A 13,805-nucleotide genomic window follows, 5' to 3' on the forward strand; every position below is an offset into this window, starting at 1 on the left:
CTCTCTCCTCCCAGCCTCCCCCAGCATCAGCCTCCCCCAGCATCAGCCTCTCTCCTCCCAGCCTCCCCCAGCATCAGCCTCCCCCAGCATCAGCCTCCCCCAGCATCAGCCTCTCTCCTTCCAGCCTCCCCCAGCATCAGCCTCCCCCAGCATCAGCCTCTCTCCTCCCAGCCTCCCCCAGCATCAGCCTCCCCCTCCCAGCCTCCCCCAGCATCAGCCTCCCCCAGCAGCAGCCTCTCTCCTCCAAGCCTCCCCCAGCATCAGCCTCTCTCCTTCCAGCCTCCCCCAGCATCAGCCTCCCCCTCCCAGCCTTCCCCAGGATCAGCCTCTCTCCTCCCAGCCTCCCTCCTCCCAGCCTCCCTCAGCATCAGCCTTCCCCTCCCAGCCTCCCTCAGCATCAGCCTTCCCCAGCATCAGCCTCTCTCCTCCCAGCCTCCCCCAGCATCAGCCTCTCTCCTTCCAGCCTCCCCCAGCATCAGCCTCCCCCTCCCAGCCTTCCCCAGGATCAGCCTCTCTCCTACCAGCCTCCCCCTCCCAGCCTTCCTCAGCATCAGCCTTCCCCTCCCAGTCTCCCCCAGCATCAGCCTCCCCCTCCCAGCCTTCCCCAAGATCAGCCTCTCTCCTCCCAGCCTCCTCCAGCACGCCGTTCTCCTCTGCCGACACTCACAGATCCGATCGCATACACTCACACACACCCAATCGCATACACTCACACACACCCGATCGCATACACTCACACACACCCAATCGCATACACTCACACACACCCAATCGCATACACTCACACACACACACACACTGACGATATCGCACATCCACGCTCACACTCACAACATCCGGAGATACCACATGCTTCTGGCCATGTGATCCTCCGGCAGGTCCTGGAAGGTCACAACAGCACAGTATCGAGGCCGAGAAGCAAGCGATATCTCCGGATGCTGTGAGTATGTGGATGCGATGTGATGTGTGTGTGAGGTGTGTGTGAGAGTGAGTGTGAGCCGGTGTACACTGGTAACTATGATACACATCGGGTAACCAAGGGACCTTAGTTACCCGATGTGTATAATGTTTACCAGCGTTCACGGCCTCCGTCAAGATCCCAGCATCGCAAGGTTATGTCTGGCGCTGCTGGGATCGTGACGGAGCCGGTGTACACTGGTAACTATGATACACATCGGGTAACCAAGGGACCTTAGTTACCCGATGTGTATAATGGTTACCAGCGTTCACGGGCTCCGTCAAGATCCCAGCATCGCAAGGTTATGTCTGCGATATCCCAGGATGTTGTGAGTGTGTGGATGTGATGTGTGAGGTGTGTGTGAGAGTGAGTGTGAGAGTGAGTGTGATCTGATGTGTGTGTGTGTGTGTACTCACCTGGGAGTCGGAGCTCCGTGTCAGTTGGGCCAGAGCGAGCGTGCATTGCGTGAGGGGGGCGGGGCCTGCAGAGAGCCAGGGCGAGAGGCCAATCCGTGTGGGGGGGCGGGGCCATGGCGAGCCCAGCGGCCAATCAGCTTTGTGTCACCGCAAGGACACAATTTTGGAGCATGACAGACAGACAGACAGACAGAATAAGGCAATTATATATATAGATATACAGCATTCTAACATGCTGTATATAAGAGCCCAGGCCACTGTGTAGAATGGAAAAATGACTTTATAATACTTACCTAAACGGTCGTTTGGTGCTGACGAATCAAATGGGTGTCTCCGTTCTCCGGGTGCGGCGCCTCCTCTTTCAGCCATCTTGCTCTTCCTTCTTCTGAAGCTGGGGTGCATGACGCGCCCTACGTGATCCACAAGTTCCGGCATTAAGGTCCTGCGCAAGCGCAGTACAATGCTTTGACATGCTGTGCTCAGGGCAGATCAAAATGCGCCTGTGCAGGACCTCAATGCTGGAACTTGTGAATGACATAGTACGCGTCATGCACCCCGGCTTGAGAAGAAGAAAGACCAAGATGGCTCAAAGAGAAGGCGCCGGCACCGAAGAACGGAGACACCCATCTGACTCGTCAGCACCAAACAACCATTTAAGTATTATACTGTAAAGTGATTGTTCTATTCTACACAGCGGCCTGGGCTCTTATATACAGCATGTTAGAGTGCTGTATATAAGAGCCCACTGGTGGTGGCCGCAGCTTATAGGCCCCAAATCTGATGACAGGTTCCCTTTAAAAACTGTTAATGAAGTTGTGATCCAAGACAAGTAACACAAGAAATGAGCTGGATTGACTGGCCCAACTATATGATTATTGTGGTTGATCTAATATTACTTCTGTACATCACACGTCTTATAAAGACCTGCTTTCCTCTAAAAGTAAGAAAACAGCCTCTCCAGGTCACCACCCTGTACCTCAATATCTGACCCACTAATTAGCCTTAACATGACTGGAGATAAGAGCTGCACAGGGCACCCTACCTTATTGAAGTCCTCCGCGGTGGCTCTCATCTCCTTCCAGGTCTTGTTAAGTAACTGAATGCAGATACAGAAAAACTCCTCAAATGCCCTCTCATGTGTAAAGAACATGGGGTGATAATCATTACGGCCTTCATTGGCTGTATAACAAAGAAAAAAGAATAAGGCAAAAGAGTTAAGGATATATTGTGCATAGCCACACATATCAATGATATAACCACATTCAGCTGCTGAGCTTGTAAATCCTGGAAAGAACATGAGGGCGGCTAGATACAGGCAGTCATACACTTATATACATGCAACATACGTATGACCCCCTAGTTACAAATGTTGGATGTTAAAAAAAAACAAAAAAAAAAAATAAAAGCTCACCTCACCGGCTGCCAAATTTGGTCCTATTCTTCCCACCATGGAGTCTCCTGCCTCTTGACTACGGGCCAGGACTCCCAGCAGCGTCTAGGCTGGAACTCAGTGCACGATGGAAAGAAGAGGACCGGACGGTGAGGTGAGCAAAACAAAAACCTAACAAACTCACCTCACCGCTGCCCTCTCTGGCTGCCATCTGGTACTATTCTTTTCGCCATTGTGTGCTGCGTCTCCTGCCTTTTGACTATAGGCCTGGACTCCGGGCCGCAGGTAGGCCGGAGCTCACTGCACGACGACGGAAAAAAAGAGGACCAGACGGTGAGGTGAACATTGGTTTACAAAAACCTAATAAACTCACCTCACCACTGACCTCACTGCCTGCTGTCCGGTACTATTATTTCTGCATTTGTGCGCTACGTCTCCTGCCTATTGAGTATAGGCCAGGACTATGTGATATGTCTAGGCCTGCACAACGGAAAGAAGAGGACCGGACGGTGAGGTGAACATTGGTTTTCAGACTGTATGTCTGCGAAAACTTAACAGTGACATGTCTGCTCTTTTTTCTTAACCATAGAACAAGATAACCCATAAAGTCTATGGGTCTGTGAAAATCATGGAGAACACAAACAGTAGTGATGGCATCCATGTACATTCTGTGTACGGTCCATGATTACCATTGTAATGTATAGGAGAAGCTTTGCAGTGTTTTTTGTTTGCATACAAGAAAATCACTGACACACTGACCTTATGAAAAAAATCACATAAGTGGAAAAAAAGGAAAGTCTGAATGAAGCCCTAGATACACAGTTATCCATCATCATTACCAAGGGTGATCCAAAAACATCCAACCTCTCATATCAAACTTGTCTAATGGGAAAACTTGCCTTGCTGCTTTTAACAGTCATTCGTGGGTCAGTTTTATTTTGGTCCTTAAAAAACTAAAAAATAAAGTAAAAATACAAAAAAAAAGTTTTAAAAATGTTAAAATAAAAATATTGTACAAGTTCAAGTCACCCTACTTTTCCCAATAAAAAAAAGAAAGAAATCTATGAAAATATACCATTTTTTAATCAGAATGCTAAACTCTAAAAACAAAAAAAAAACAAAACACAAAATTAGTCTTTAAATTGAAATGCCAGAATTGCTGATCTTTAGATGCTACATTTACCCCAGAAGAATGCAATAAAAAGTGATCAAGATGTTAACTGTACCCGAAAATGGCACAATAAAAACAACAGCTCACTACTTAGATAATCAGCTCTCACACAGCTGGATCGACGAAAAAAAAAGATCAGGTCTCAGAAAATGGGGACGAAACAATATTTTACAATGCTCTGAATTGTATTTAATTGCTTATTTATTTATTTTATATATATATATATATATATATATATATATATATATATATATATATACTAGAAGGTGGCCCGATTCTACGCATCGGGTATTCTAGAATTTACGTATTGTGTAGTTAATGTATGATTTTTGTTTTATATATATATATATATATATATATATATATGTTGTTGTGTGTAGTTACCAAGTGTTTGTGTAGGGCGCTGTACATGTTCTGGGTGTTGTCTGGGTGTGACGGGGGGTGAGAGCGGTGTTGTATGTGTGTTGCGTGTTTGTGGAGCGTTGTGTGTGTGTTGCGCGGTTTGTGTGGGTGTGGTGTGTTTTGGGGGGAGGTATGTTTTGTGCAATGTGTGTGTTGTGCGGTATGTGCGTATATTTATGTATGCCGCGGTGTTCGTGTGTTGGGTGTTGTGTGTGTGTAGCGATGTCTGTGTGTGTGGGTGTCTGTGTATGGCAGTGTTTGTGGTTCCCAGTGTGTGTGTGGTGTGTTGTGTGTGTGTGTGTGTGTTGGGGGGAGGTGTGCACCTCCCATCGTGCTCCATCTCCCATGCTGCGCACCCCCCATCATGCCCCATCCCCCATGCTGTGCACCCCCCATTGTGCCCCATCCCCCATGCTGCGCACTCCCCATCGTGCTACATCCCCCATGCTGCGCACTCCCCATCGTGCTACATCCCCCATGCTGCGCACCCCCCATCGTGCTACATCCCCCATGCTGCGCACCCCCCATCGTGCTACATCCCCCCATCGTGCTCCATCCGCCATGCTGCGCACTCCCCATCGTGCTCCATCCGCCATGCTGCGCACCCGCCATCGTGCTCCATCCGCCATGCTGCGCACTCCCCATCGTGCTCCATCCCCCATGCTGCGCACATCCCCATCGTGCTACATCCCCCATGCTGCGCACTCCCCATCGTGCTCCATCCGCCATGCTGCGCACTCCCCATCGTGCTACATCCCCCATGCTGCGCACTCCCCATCGTGCTACATCCCCCATGCTGCGCACTCCCCATCGTGCTACATCCCCCATGCTGCGCACTCTCCATCGTGCTACATCCCCTATGCTGCGCACTTCCCATCGTGCTACATCCCCCATGCTGCGCACTCCCCATCGTGCTACATCCCCCATGCTGCGCACTCCCCATCGTGCTACATCCCCCATGCTGCGCACTCCCCATCGTGCTACATCCCCCATCCTGCGCACTCCCCATCGTGCTACATCCCCCATGCTGCGCACTCCCCATCGTGCTACATCCCCCATGCTGCGCACTCCCCATCGTGCTACATCCCCCATGCTGCGCACTCCCCATCGTGCTACATCCCCCATGCTGCGCACCCCCCATCGTGCTACATCTCCCATGCTATAATAGTTCTCCTATTATACTCAGAGAGGAGTATAATAGGAGGACTGTAATAGGAGGAGTAGTCCTGGGGGGAGAGGAGTATAATGCCGGCTCCCTGCACATGTGTACCGGGAGCCGGTGTACGCTGGTAACTATGATACACATCGGGTAACTAAGGGACCTTAGTTACCCGATGTGTATAATGTTACCAGCGTTCACCGGCTCCGTCACGATCCCAGCATCGCAAGTTTATGTCTGGCGAGGCGTGCGGAGGGCCGGGGCGAGCAGCCAATCCATGCGGAGGGCGGGGCCAGGTCGAGGTGAGCGACCAATCCGTGGGGGGGGGCGGAGCCGAGGTGAGGCGAGCAGCCAATCCATGCGGGGGGGGCGGGGCCATGGCGAGCCAAGCGGCCAATCAGCTTTGTGTCACCGTAAGGACACAATTTTGGAGCAAGACAGACAGACTCCTTCGTCCCAGCCTCCCCCAGCATCAGCCTCCCCCTCCCAGCCTCCCCCAGCATCAGCCTCTCTCCTCCCAGCATCAGCCTCTCTCATCCCAGCATCAGCCTCTCTCCTCCCAGCATCAGCCTCTCCTCTCTGTCCCCAACATCAGCCTCTCTCCTCCCAGCCTTCCCCAGCATCAGCCTCTCTCCTCCCAGCCTTCCCCAGCATCAGCCTCTCTCATCCCAGCCTTCCCCAGCATCAGCCTCTCTCATCCCAGCCTATCTCCTCCCAGCCTCCCCCAGCATCAGCCTCCCCCAGCATCAGCCTCTCTCCTTCCAGCCTCCCCCAGCATCAGCCTCCCCCAGCATCAGCCTCTCTCCTTCCAGCCTCCCCCATCATCAGCCTCTCTCCTTCCAGCCTCCCTCAGCATCAGCCTCCCTATCCCAGCCTTCCCCAGGATCAGCCTCTCTCCTCCCAGCCTCCGTCCTCCCAGCCTTCCCCAGCATCAGCTTTCCCCTTCCAGCCTCCCTCAGCATCAGCCTTCCCCAGCATCAGCCTCTCTCCTCCCAGCCTCAGCCTCTCTCCTTCCAGCCTCCCCCAGCATCAGCCTCTCTCCTTCCAGTCTCCCTCAGCATCAGCCTCCCTCAGCATCAGCCTTCCCCAGCATCAGCCTCTCTCCTCCCAGCCTCAGCCTCTCTCCTTCCAGCCTCCCCCAGCATCAGCCTCTCTCCTTCCAGCCTCCCTCAGCATCAGCCTCCACTTCCAAGCCTTCCCCAGGATCAGCCTCTCTCCTCCCAGCCTCCTTCCTCCCAGCCTCCCCCTCTCAGCCTCCCTCAGCATCAGCCTTCCCCTCCCAGTCTCCCCCAGCATCAGCGTCACCTCCCAGCCTTCCCCAAGATCAGCCTCTCTGCTCCGTGCCTCCTCCAGCACGCCGTGCTCCTCTGCCGACACTCACACACCCGATCCCGACACTCACACACACCCGACCGATCGCATACACTCACACACACCCGACCGATCGCATACACTCACACACACCCGATCGCATACACTCACACACACAGACACTGACGATATCGCACACACGCGCTCACAGTCACAACATCCGGAGATATCACATGCTTCTGGCCATGTGATCCTCCGTCAGGTCCTGGAAGGTCACAACAGCACAGTATCGAGGCCGAGAAGCAAGCGATATCGCCGGATGCTGTGTGTGGATGCGATGTGATGTGTGTGTGAGGTGTGTGTGTGTGAGAGTGAGTGTGATCTGATGTGTGTGTCTGTGTGTGCTGTTATGTGTGTGCGTGTGTGTATTTTCCGCCGCTGCAGGACCTTGATGTGTGGATGCGATGTGATGTGTGTGTGAGGTGTGTATGAGAGTGAGTGTGAGCCGGTGTACACTGGTAACTATGATACACATCGGGTAACTAAGGGACCTTAGTTACCCGATGTGTATAATGGTTACCAGCTTTCACGGCCTCCGTCAAGATCCCAGCATCGCAAGGTTATGTCTGGCGCTGCTGGGATCCTGATGGAGCCGGTGTAGAAGCAAGCGATATCCCAGGATGTTGTGAGTGTGTGGATGTGATGTGTGAGGTGTGTGTGAGAGTGAGTGTGATCTGATGTGTGTGTGTGTACTCACCTGGGAGTCGCAGCTCCGTGTCAGTTGGGCCAGAGCGAGCGTGCATTGCGTGAGGGGGGCGGGGCCTGCAGAGAGCCGGGGCGAGAGGCCAATCCGTGTGGGGGGGCGGGGCCATGGCGAGCCCAGCGGCCAATCAGCTTTGTGTCACCGTAAGGACACAATTTCGGAGCATGACAGACAGACAGACAGACAGAATAAGGCAATTATATATATAGATATATAGACAGACACACACACACCCCATATTTTTTGGACTATAAGACGCACCCTAGTTTTAGAGAAGGAGAATAGGAAAATAAAATTGTAAGAAAAAAATGTGGTCATGACACACTTATGGGGTGAGGATCTGCTGCTGACACTTTTTATGGGGGTAATGTCCCCAAATTCTCTACTAAGGTACCCCATCCTGGTAATGATCCTCCTGCCTTGTATATATATGTCCCTCATCCTGGTATAGCCCCCATCCTGCTATATACTGCCATCTCAGTATGTGCTCCCATACTGCTATATACCCCATCCTGGTATATGGCAGCATCCTGCTATATACCCCATCCTGGTGTATGGCCGCATCCTGTGGCACACAAAAGAAGGGAATTTTGTTTACTTACCGTAAATTCCTTTTCTTCTAGCTCCAATTGGGAGACCCAGACAATTGGGTGTATAGCTACTGCCTCCGGAGGCCACACAAAGTATTACACTTAAAAGTGTAGACCCCTCCCCTCTGCTATACACCCTCCCGTGCATCACGGGCTCCTCAGTTTTGGTGCAAAAGCAGGAAGGAGGAAACTTATAAATTGGTCTAAGGTAAATTCAATCCGAAGGATGTTCGGAGAACTGAAACCATGACCAAGAACAATTCAATCTGAACAACATGTGTACACAAAGAAATAACAGCCCGAAGGGAACAGGGGCGGGTGCTGGGTCTCCCAATTGGAGCTAGAAGAAAAGGAATTTACGGTAAGTAAACAAAATTCCCTTCTTCTTTGTCGCTCCATTGGGAGACCCAGACAATTGGGACGTCCAAAAGCAGTCCCTGGGTGGGTAAAAGAATACCTCGGTAAAAGAGCCGTAAAACGGCTCCTTCCTACAGGTGGGCAACCGCCGCCTGAAGGACTCGCCTACCTAAGCTGGCATCTGCCGAGCGTAGGTATGCACTAGATAGTGCTCCGTGAAAGCGTGCAGACTCAACCAGGTAGTCGCCTGACACACCTGCTGAGCCGTAGCCTGGTGCAGCAACGCCCAGGACGCACCCACGGCTCTGGGAGAATGGGCCTTCAGCCTTGAAGGAACCGGAAGCCCAGCAGAACGGTAGGCTTCAAGAATTGGTTCCTTGATATGTGGAGTCGGTAAGCCAAACCTTCGACTCCGACTCCGACTCCTCAAATTCTCTTGCACCGACTCCGACTCCGGCTCCGACTCCGGCTCCGACTCCGACTCCTACATATATTGCTTATAGTTAGGTGAAAAATTTATTGTAGTACATGAATATGTGTATGTGAACATCAGACATTTAATAATTTTTATGATACAATAATCAAGATATTTGGATAGAACATAAAATATATTTATTGGAATACAACTTTAGAACACAAAAAACTGTAATAAATTGTAAATATGTAATACACTATGTAATATACAGTAGATTACATATATATCTTGTGTGTGTGTATATACACTGTATATATATATATTATATATATTACATATTTACAATTTATTAGTTTTTTTGTGTTCTAAAGTTGTATTCCAATAAATATTTTATGTTCTATCCAAATATCTTGATTATTGTATCATAAAAACAATTAAATGTCTGATGTTCACATTGTACTACAATAAATTTTTCACTTAAATATAAGCATTATACTAAATGTTGTTATTTAGTAAAATATTCAGCACATTCTGCATTGCACTCCTGTCCCCAATTTATTATATATTTTAGGAGTCGGAGTCGGTGCATTTTATACCGACTCCGACTCCGACTCCACCAAAATGAGCTCCGACTCCGACTCCACGACTCCGACTCCGACTCCACAGCCCTGCTTGATACACCGAGCCAAGTTGACTTGGGAGCTTGCGACCCTTTACGCTGGTCAGCGACAAGGACAAAGAGCGCATCCGAGCGGCGCAGGGGCGCCGTACGAGAAATGTAGAGTCTGAGTGCTCTCACCAGACTTAACAAGTGCAAATCCTTTTCACGTTGGTGAACCGGATGAGACAAAAAGAAGGTAAGAAGATATCCTGATTGAGATGAACAGAGGATACCACCTTCGGGAGAAATTCCAGAACCGAACGCAGAACCAGCTTGTCCTGGTGAAACACCAGGAAGGGGGACTTTACATGACAGCGCTGCTATGTCAGACACTCTGCGGAGTGACGTGACTGCCACTAGGAAGACCACCCTCTGCGAAAGGCGTGAAAGAGAATATCCCTCATTGGCTCGAAGGGTGGTTTCTGAAGAGCCGGTATCACCCTGTTCCGATCCCAGGGTTCTAGCCGACGCTTGTAAGGAGTGACTATGTGGCAAACCCCCTGCAGGAACGTGCGTACCTGAGGGAGTTTGGCTAGACGCTTCTGAAAAAAAAAACACAGAAAGCGCCGAAACTTGTCCCTTAAGGGAACCGAGAGACAACCCCTTTTCCATTCCGGATTGAAGGAAGGACAGAAAGTGGGCAAGGTGAATGGCCAGAGAGTAAAACTCTGATCAGAGCACCAGGATAAGAAGATCTTCCACGTCCTGTGGTAGATCTTGTTGGACGTTGGTTTCCTGGCCTGTCTCATAGTGGCAATGACCTCTTGAGATAACCCTGAAGACGCTAGGATCCAGGACTCAATGGCTACGCAGTCAAGTTGAGGGCCGCAGAATTCAGATGGAAAAAACGACCCTTGAGACAGCAAGTCTGGCCGGTCTGGTAGTGTCCACGTTTGGCCTACCGTGAGATGCCACAGATCCGGGTACCACGACCTCCTCGGCCAGTCTGGAGCGACGAGGATGGCGCGGTGGCAGTCGGATCTGATCCTGCGTAACACTCTGGGCAGCAGTGCCAGAGGAGGAATACGTGAGGCAGTGGAAACTGCGACCAATCCTGAACTAATGCGTCTGCCGCCAGAGCTCTGTGATCTTGAGAACGTGCCATGAATGCCGGGACCTTGTTGTTGTGCCGGGACGCCAATAGGTCGACGTCCGGCTTCCCCCAGCGGCAACAAATCTCTTGAAACACGTCCGGTCGAAGAGACCATTCCCCTGCGTCCATGTCGACAAGAGTGGGAAGAAGCCACCACTGAAGGGAGGCCATGGCTGCCCGAGAAGGAGCAACGTTCTTGTCGAGGGACGTCGATTTGCTGTCCCATTTGCGGAGAAAGTCCCATTAAAGTGGGCGCAGATGAATCTGCGCAAACGGAGCTGCCTCTATTGCTGCCACCAACTTCTCTAGGAAGTGCATGAGGCGCCTCAAAGGGTGTGACTGGGCTCGAAGGAACGATTGCACCCCTGTCTGTAGTGAACGCTGTTTGTCCAGCGGAAGCTTCACTATCGCTGAGAGAGTATGAAACTCCATTGTCAGTGATTGGGCCGGTGTCAATTTTGACTTTAGGAAAAATTGATGAACCACCCGAATCTCTGGAGAGTCTCTAGAGCAATGTTCAGGCTGTGTTGGCATGCCACCCGAGAGGGGGCCTTGACCAGCAGATTGCCTGAGAGAGTAGGACCACTACCACCGTTGTCATGACCTTGGTGAAGGCCCGTAGGGCTGTCACCAGGCCGAAAGTTAGTGCCACGAACTGAAGGTGTTCGCCTATGGCGAAGCGCAGGAAGCGCTGATATTCTGGTACAATCGGCACGTGGAGATACGCATCCCTGATGTCGATTGATGCTAGGAAGCCTCCTTGGGCCATCAAAGGCGATGGCAAGCGGAGAGATTCCATCCGGAACCGTCAGGTTCTCTGTCCCTTGAGCCGTGTGAAGTCCAGAACGGGGCGGAGTGATCCGTCCTATCTGGTACCACGAACAAGCTGGAGTAAAAAGCCGCGACTACGTTCTTGAAGGGGAACGAGGATCGCAACTCCTCCTGCCTTCGGAGTGTTCACCGACTGGACACGTGCATCGGCTCGCTCGGGGGACGGAGATGCTGTGAAGCAACGAGTCGGAGGACGAGAACTGAGCTCTATCCTGTGACCGTAAGACAGAATGTCTCCTACATCGGTCTTGGACATGTGGGGACCACTCCCCTGACCTGGACCGCCATGCAGAAAAGGTTCTCTGTGCACGGCGGAGGATGAAAATACCACCGCCTGAGACGTCAAAGACGCTAATTGCGGAGCACAGGATGATCGCATTGATCTGAGACAGAGCAGCTGAGATAGCCTGGAGTGCCCACCCCTGCAAAGGCTGGGGCAACGGACGCGCCTATGGCTTCATAGATGGATCCCATTAGGAGTTCTATCTGTCTGTCCGTGGCATTCTTGAGCGTGGACCCGCCAGCCACTGCTGCTACTGATCTAGCCGCCAGTCCGAGACTGGAGGGCACCTTATGACACTGAGCCGAAACCTTAACAACGTCAGAGGGGAAGGGACAACGTGTGTTATAAGGCGTTCAGTAAAACGCTTGTCCGGGAAGGTGTGCTTCTGGACAGAATCTGTGAAGCCTTGAGAGCCACGTCTGGACAGAGTCCTGGGTTGCGACCTCCGCCCCATCCTCTAGAGGGTCCTCAAGCTGAGACCCTTGAAGAAGTCGGGGAAGATTCCAAGCAAGGCTGCTTAGCCGGACTGGGACTGCGGTTCGTGCTGGAGTTTACCACGTAATAACTAGAGGCCACCCCAGGAACACGCTTCGTCGCAGACCGATAGGGGCCTGGGGCGATCCCGCAGTGCCCGGGGCCTGTGTAAGGGGCCGGTCTGGACTGCAAACTCCTAGTCTCTTAGCCGACCATTTGTCCATAGCCTGAGACATGGATAGTGAAAATGACCCAGAGAGTTTCTCAGCAAAGCTGTAACTCTGTCCCTGCCGCCTGGACAGGGAACGCCGGCGAAGCTCAACCAGTGCCCCCGTCACCGGCTGAGCGAGTATGTTCGCAGTGATCACTGAGGATACATATGTACAGCCAAACTGTGAAACTGCATACAAACATTATATAGCCATATATACAGTGTATCACATATACAGTTCCTCACTCTAGGGGGCCCAGCATCGAGAAGAAGCCCCCTGGTGTACCGACCCTGAAGCAGTATGTGCTGCTGAAAACATGGCTGTCGGCGTGTACAGTGGAGGGGGGAGCCGTGGGCGTAACCCCAAAAGTGCGGGAATCTGGTGCCCTGAGTGAAACGTGAGGGAGGCGGAGGACAGCCAAGTGTGCTCCGGCCGTCACTGATAGCCTCCGACTGACCGTCCCGCCCTTCCCCCTGACTGGCAGGGCCAGGGGCGGGAGTTTAAGGCGCTAGGCCGCAAAAGCCGGGAGCTAAAGTTACAGACCGCGGCCGGCAAGCAGGCGCGGTCGGCGCGGTAGTCGCCAAGTCTGAGGCGAAGCTGCTCTCTGCACCGTCCCCAAGGGGACACTGAGTACCTTGAGGGGATCAGTTCCGTAGCGTGATTAGTGAGGGGGGCGGAGGACAGCGAAGTGTGCTCCGGCCCTCACTGTCGGCGTCAGCCCGACTGTCCCGCCCTTCCCCCTGACTGGCAGGTCCGGGGGTGGTATAATGATTGAACAGTGCCCGGGGCTGGACTGTAAGGCTTCTCCAGGAGTAGCCAAAAATCAACAGTGCGACCATACAAACAAGCATATATATATATATATGAACACTTCGGCACTCAGTGGGGCCAGCACCTCAGGTGCTGCTTACCGACCGCTCACAGCGGTTGTGTGATCACCAGAATCCGTGCCCGGGCCTCCTTGATGTTGTCTCTCCTCTCCAGCGTCAGAAGTGCTGACAGGAATGGCTGCCGGCGTTCTGTGGGGAGGAGGGGGCCGTGGGCGTGCCCTAGAAATTGCGGGAATCTAGTGCCCCACTGTGCTGAGTGAGGGGGGAGGAGGATACAGAGTATGCTCCAGCCCTCAGTGCTGCCGTCCTGTGCAGCGTCCCGCTCTTCCCCTGACTGGCAGGCCTGTGGGCGGGAATAAGCGAAACTAGGCCGCAAAAGCCGGGGACTAAAGTTATAAGCGAGGCCGGCAAATAAGCACGGCCGGCGCGGTAGTCCCCGGCGCACTAACACACCCAGCAGTGCTGCAGTGTGTATGGCACAAGCGCTCT

General features: G+C 52.3%; 1 protein-coding gene across 2 annotated transcripts in view; it reads right to left on the reverse strand.

The window, feature by feature from the left end:
* Window positions 1–13,805, reverse strand: part of ELMO2 (engulfment and cell motility 2) — a 94,433-nt gene that overhangs the window by 13,310 nt on the left and 67,318 nt on the right. For both annotated transcript variants that reach the window (XM_075349774.1, XM_075349773.1), the window contains one exon: window positions 2,417–2,553. In XM_075349774.1, coding sequence (XP_075205889.1) covers window positions 2,417–2,553 — 137 coding nt within the window. The remainder of the gene's footprint in view (window positions 1–2,416; window positions 2,554–13,805) is intronic.

This window comes from Anomaloglossus baeobatrachus, chromosome 5 (assembly GCF_048569485.1).
Source record: "Anomaloglossus baeobatrachus isolate aAnoBae1 chromosome 5, aAnoBae1.hap1, whole genome shotgun sequence".
Classification (NCBI taxonomy): Eukaryota; Metazoa; Chordata; class Amphibia; order Anura; family Aromobatidae; genus Anomaloglossus; species Anomaloglossus baeobatrachus.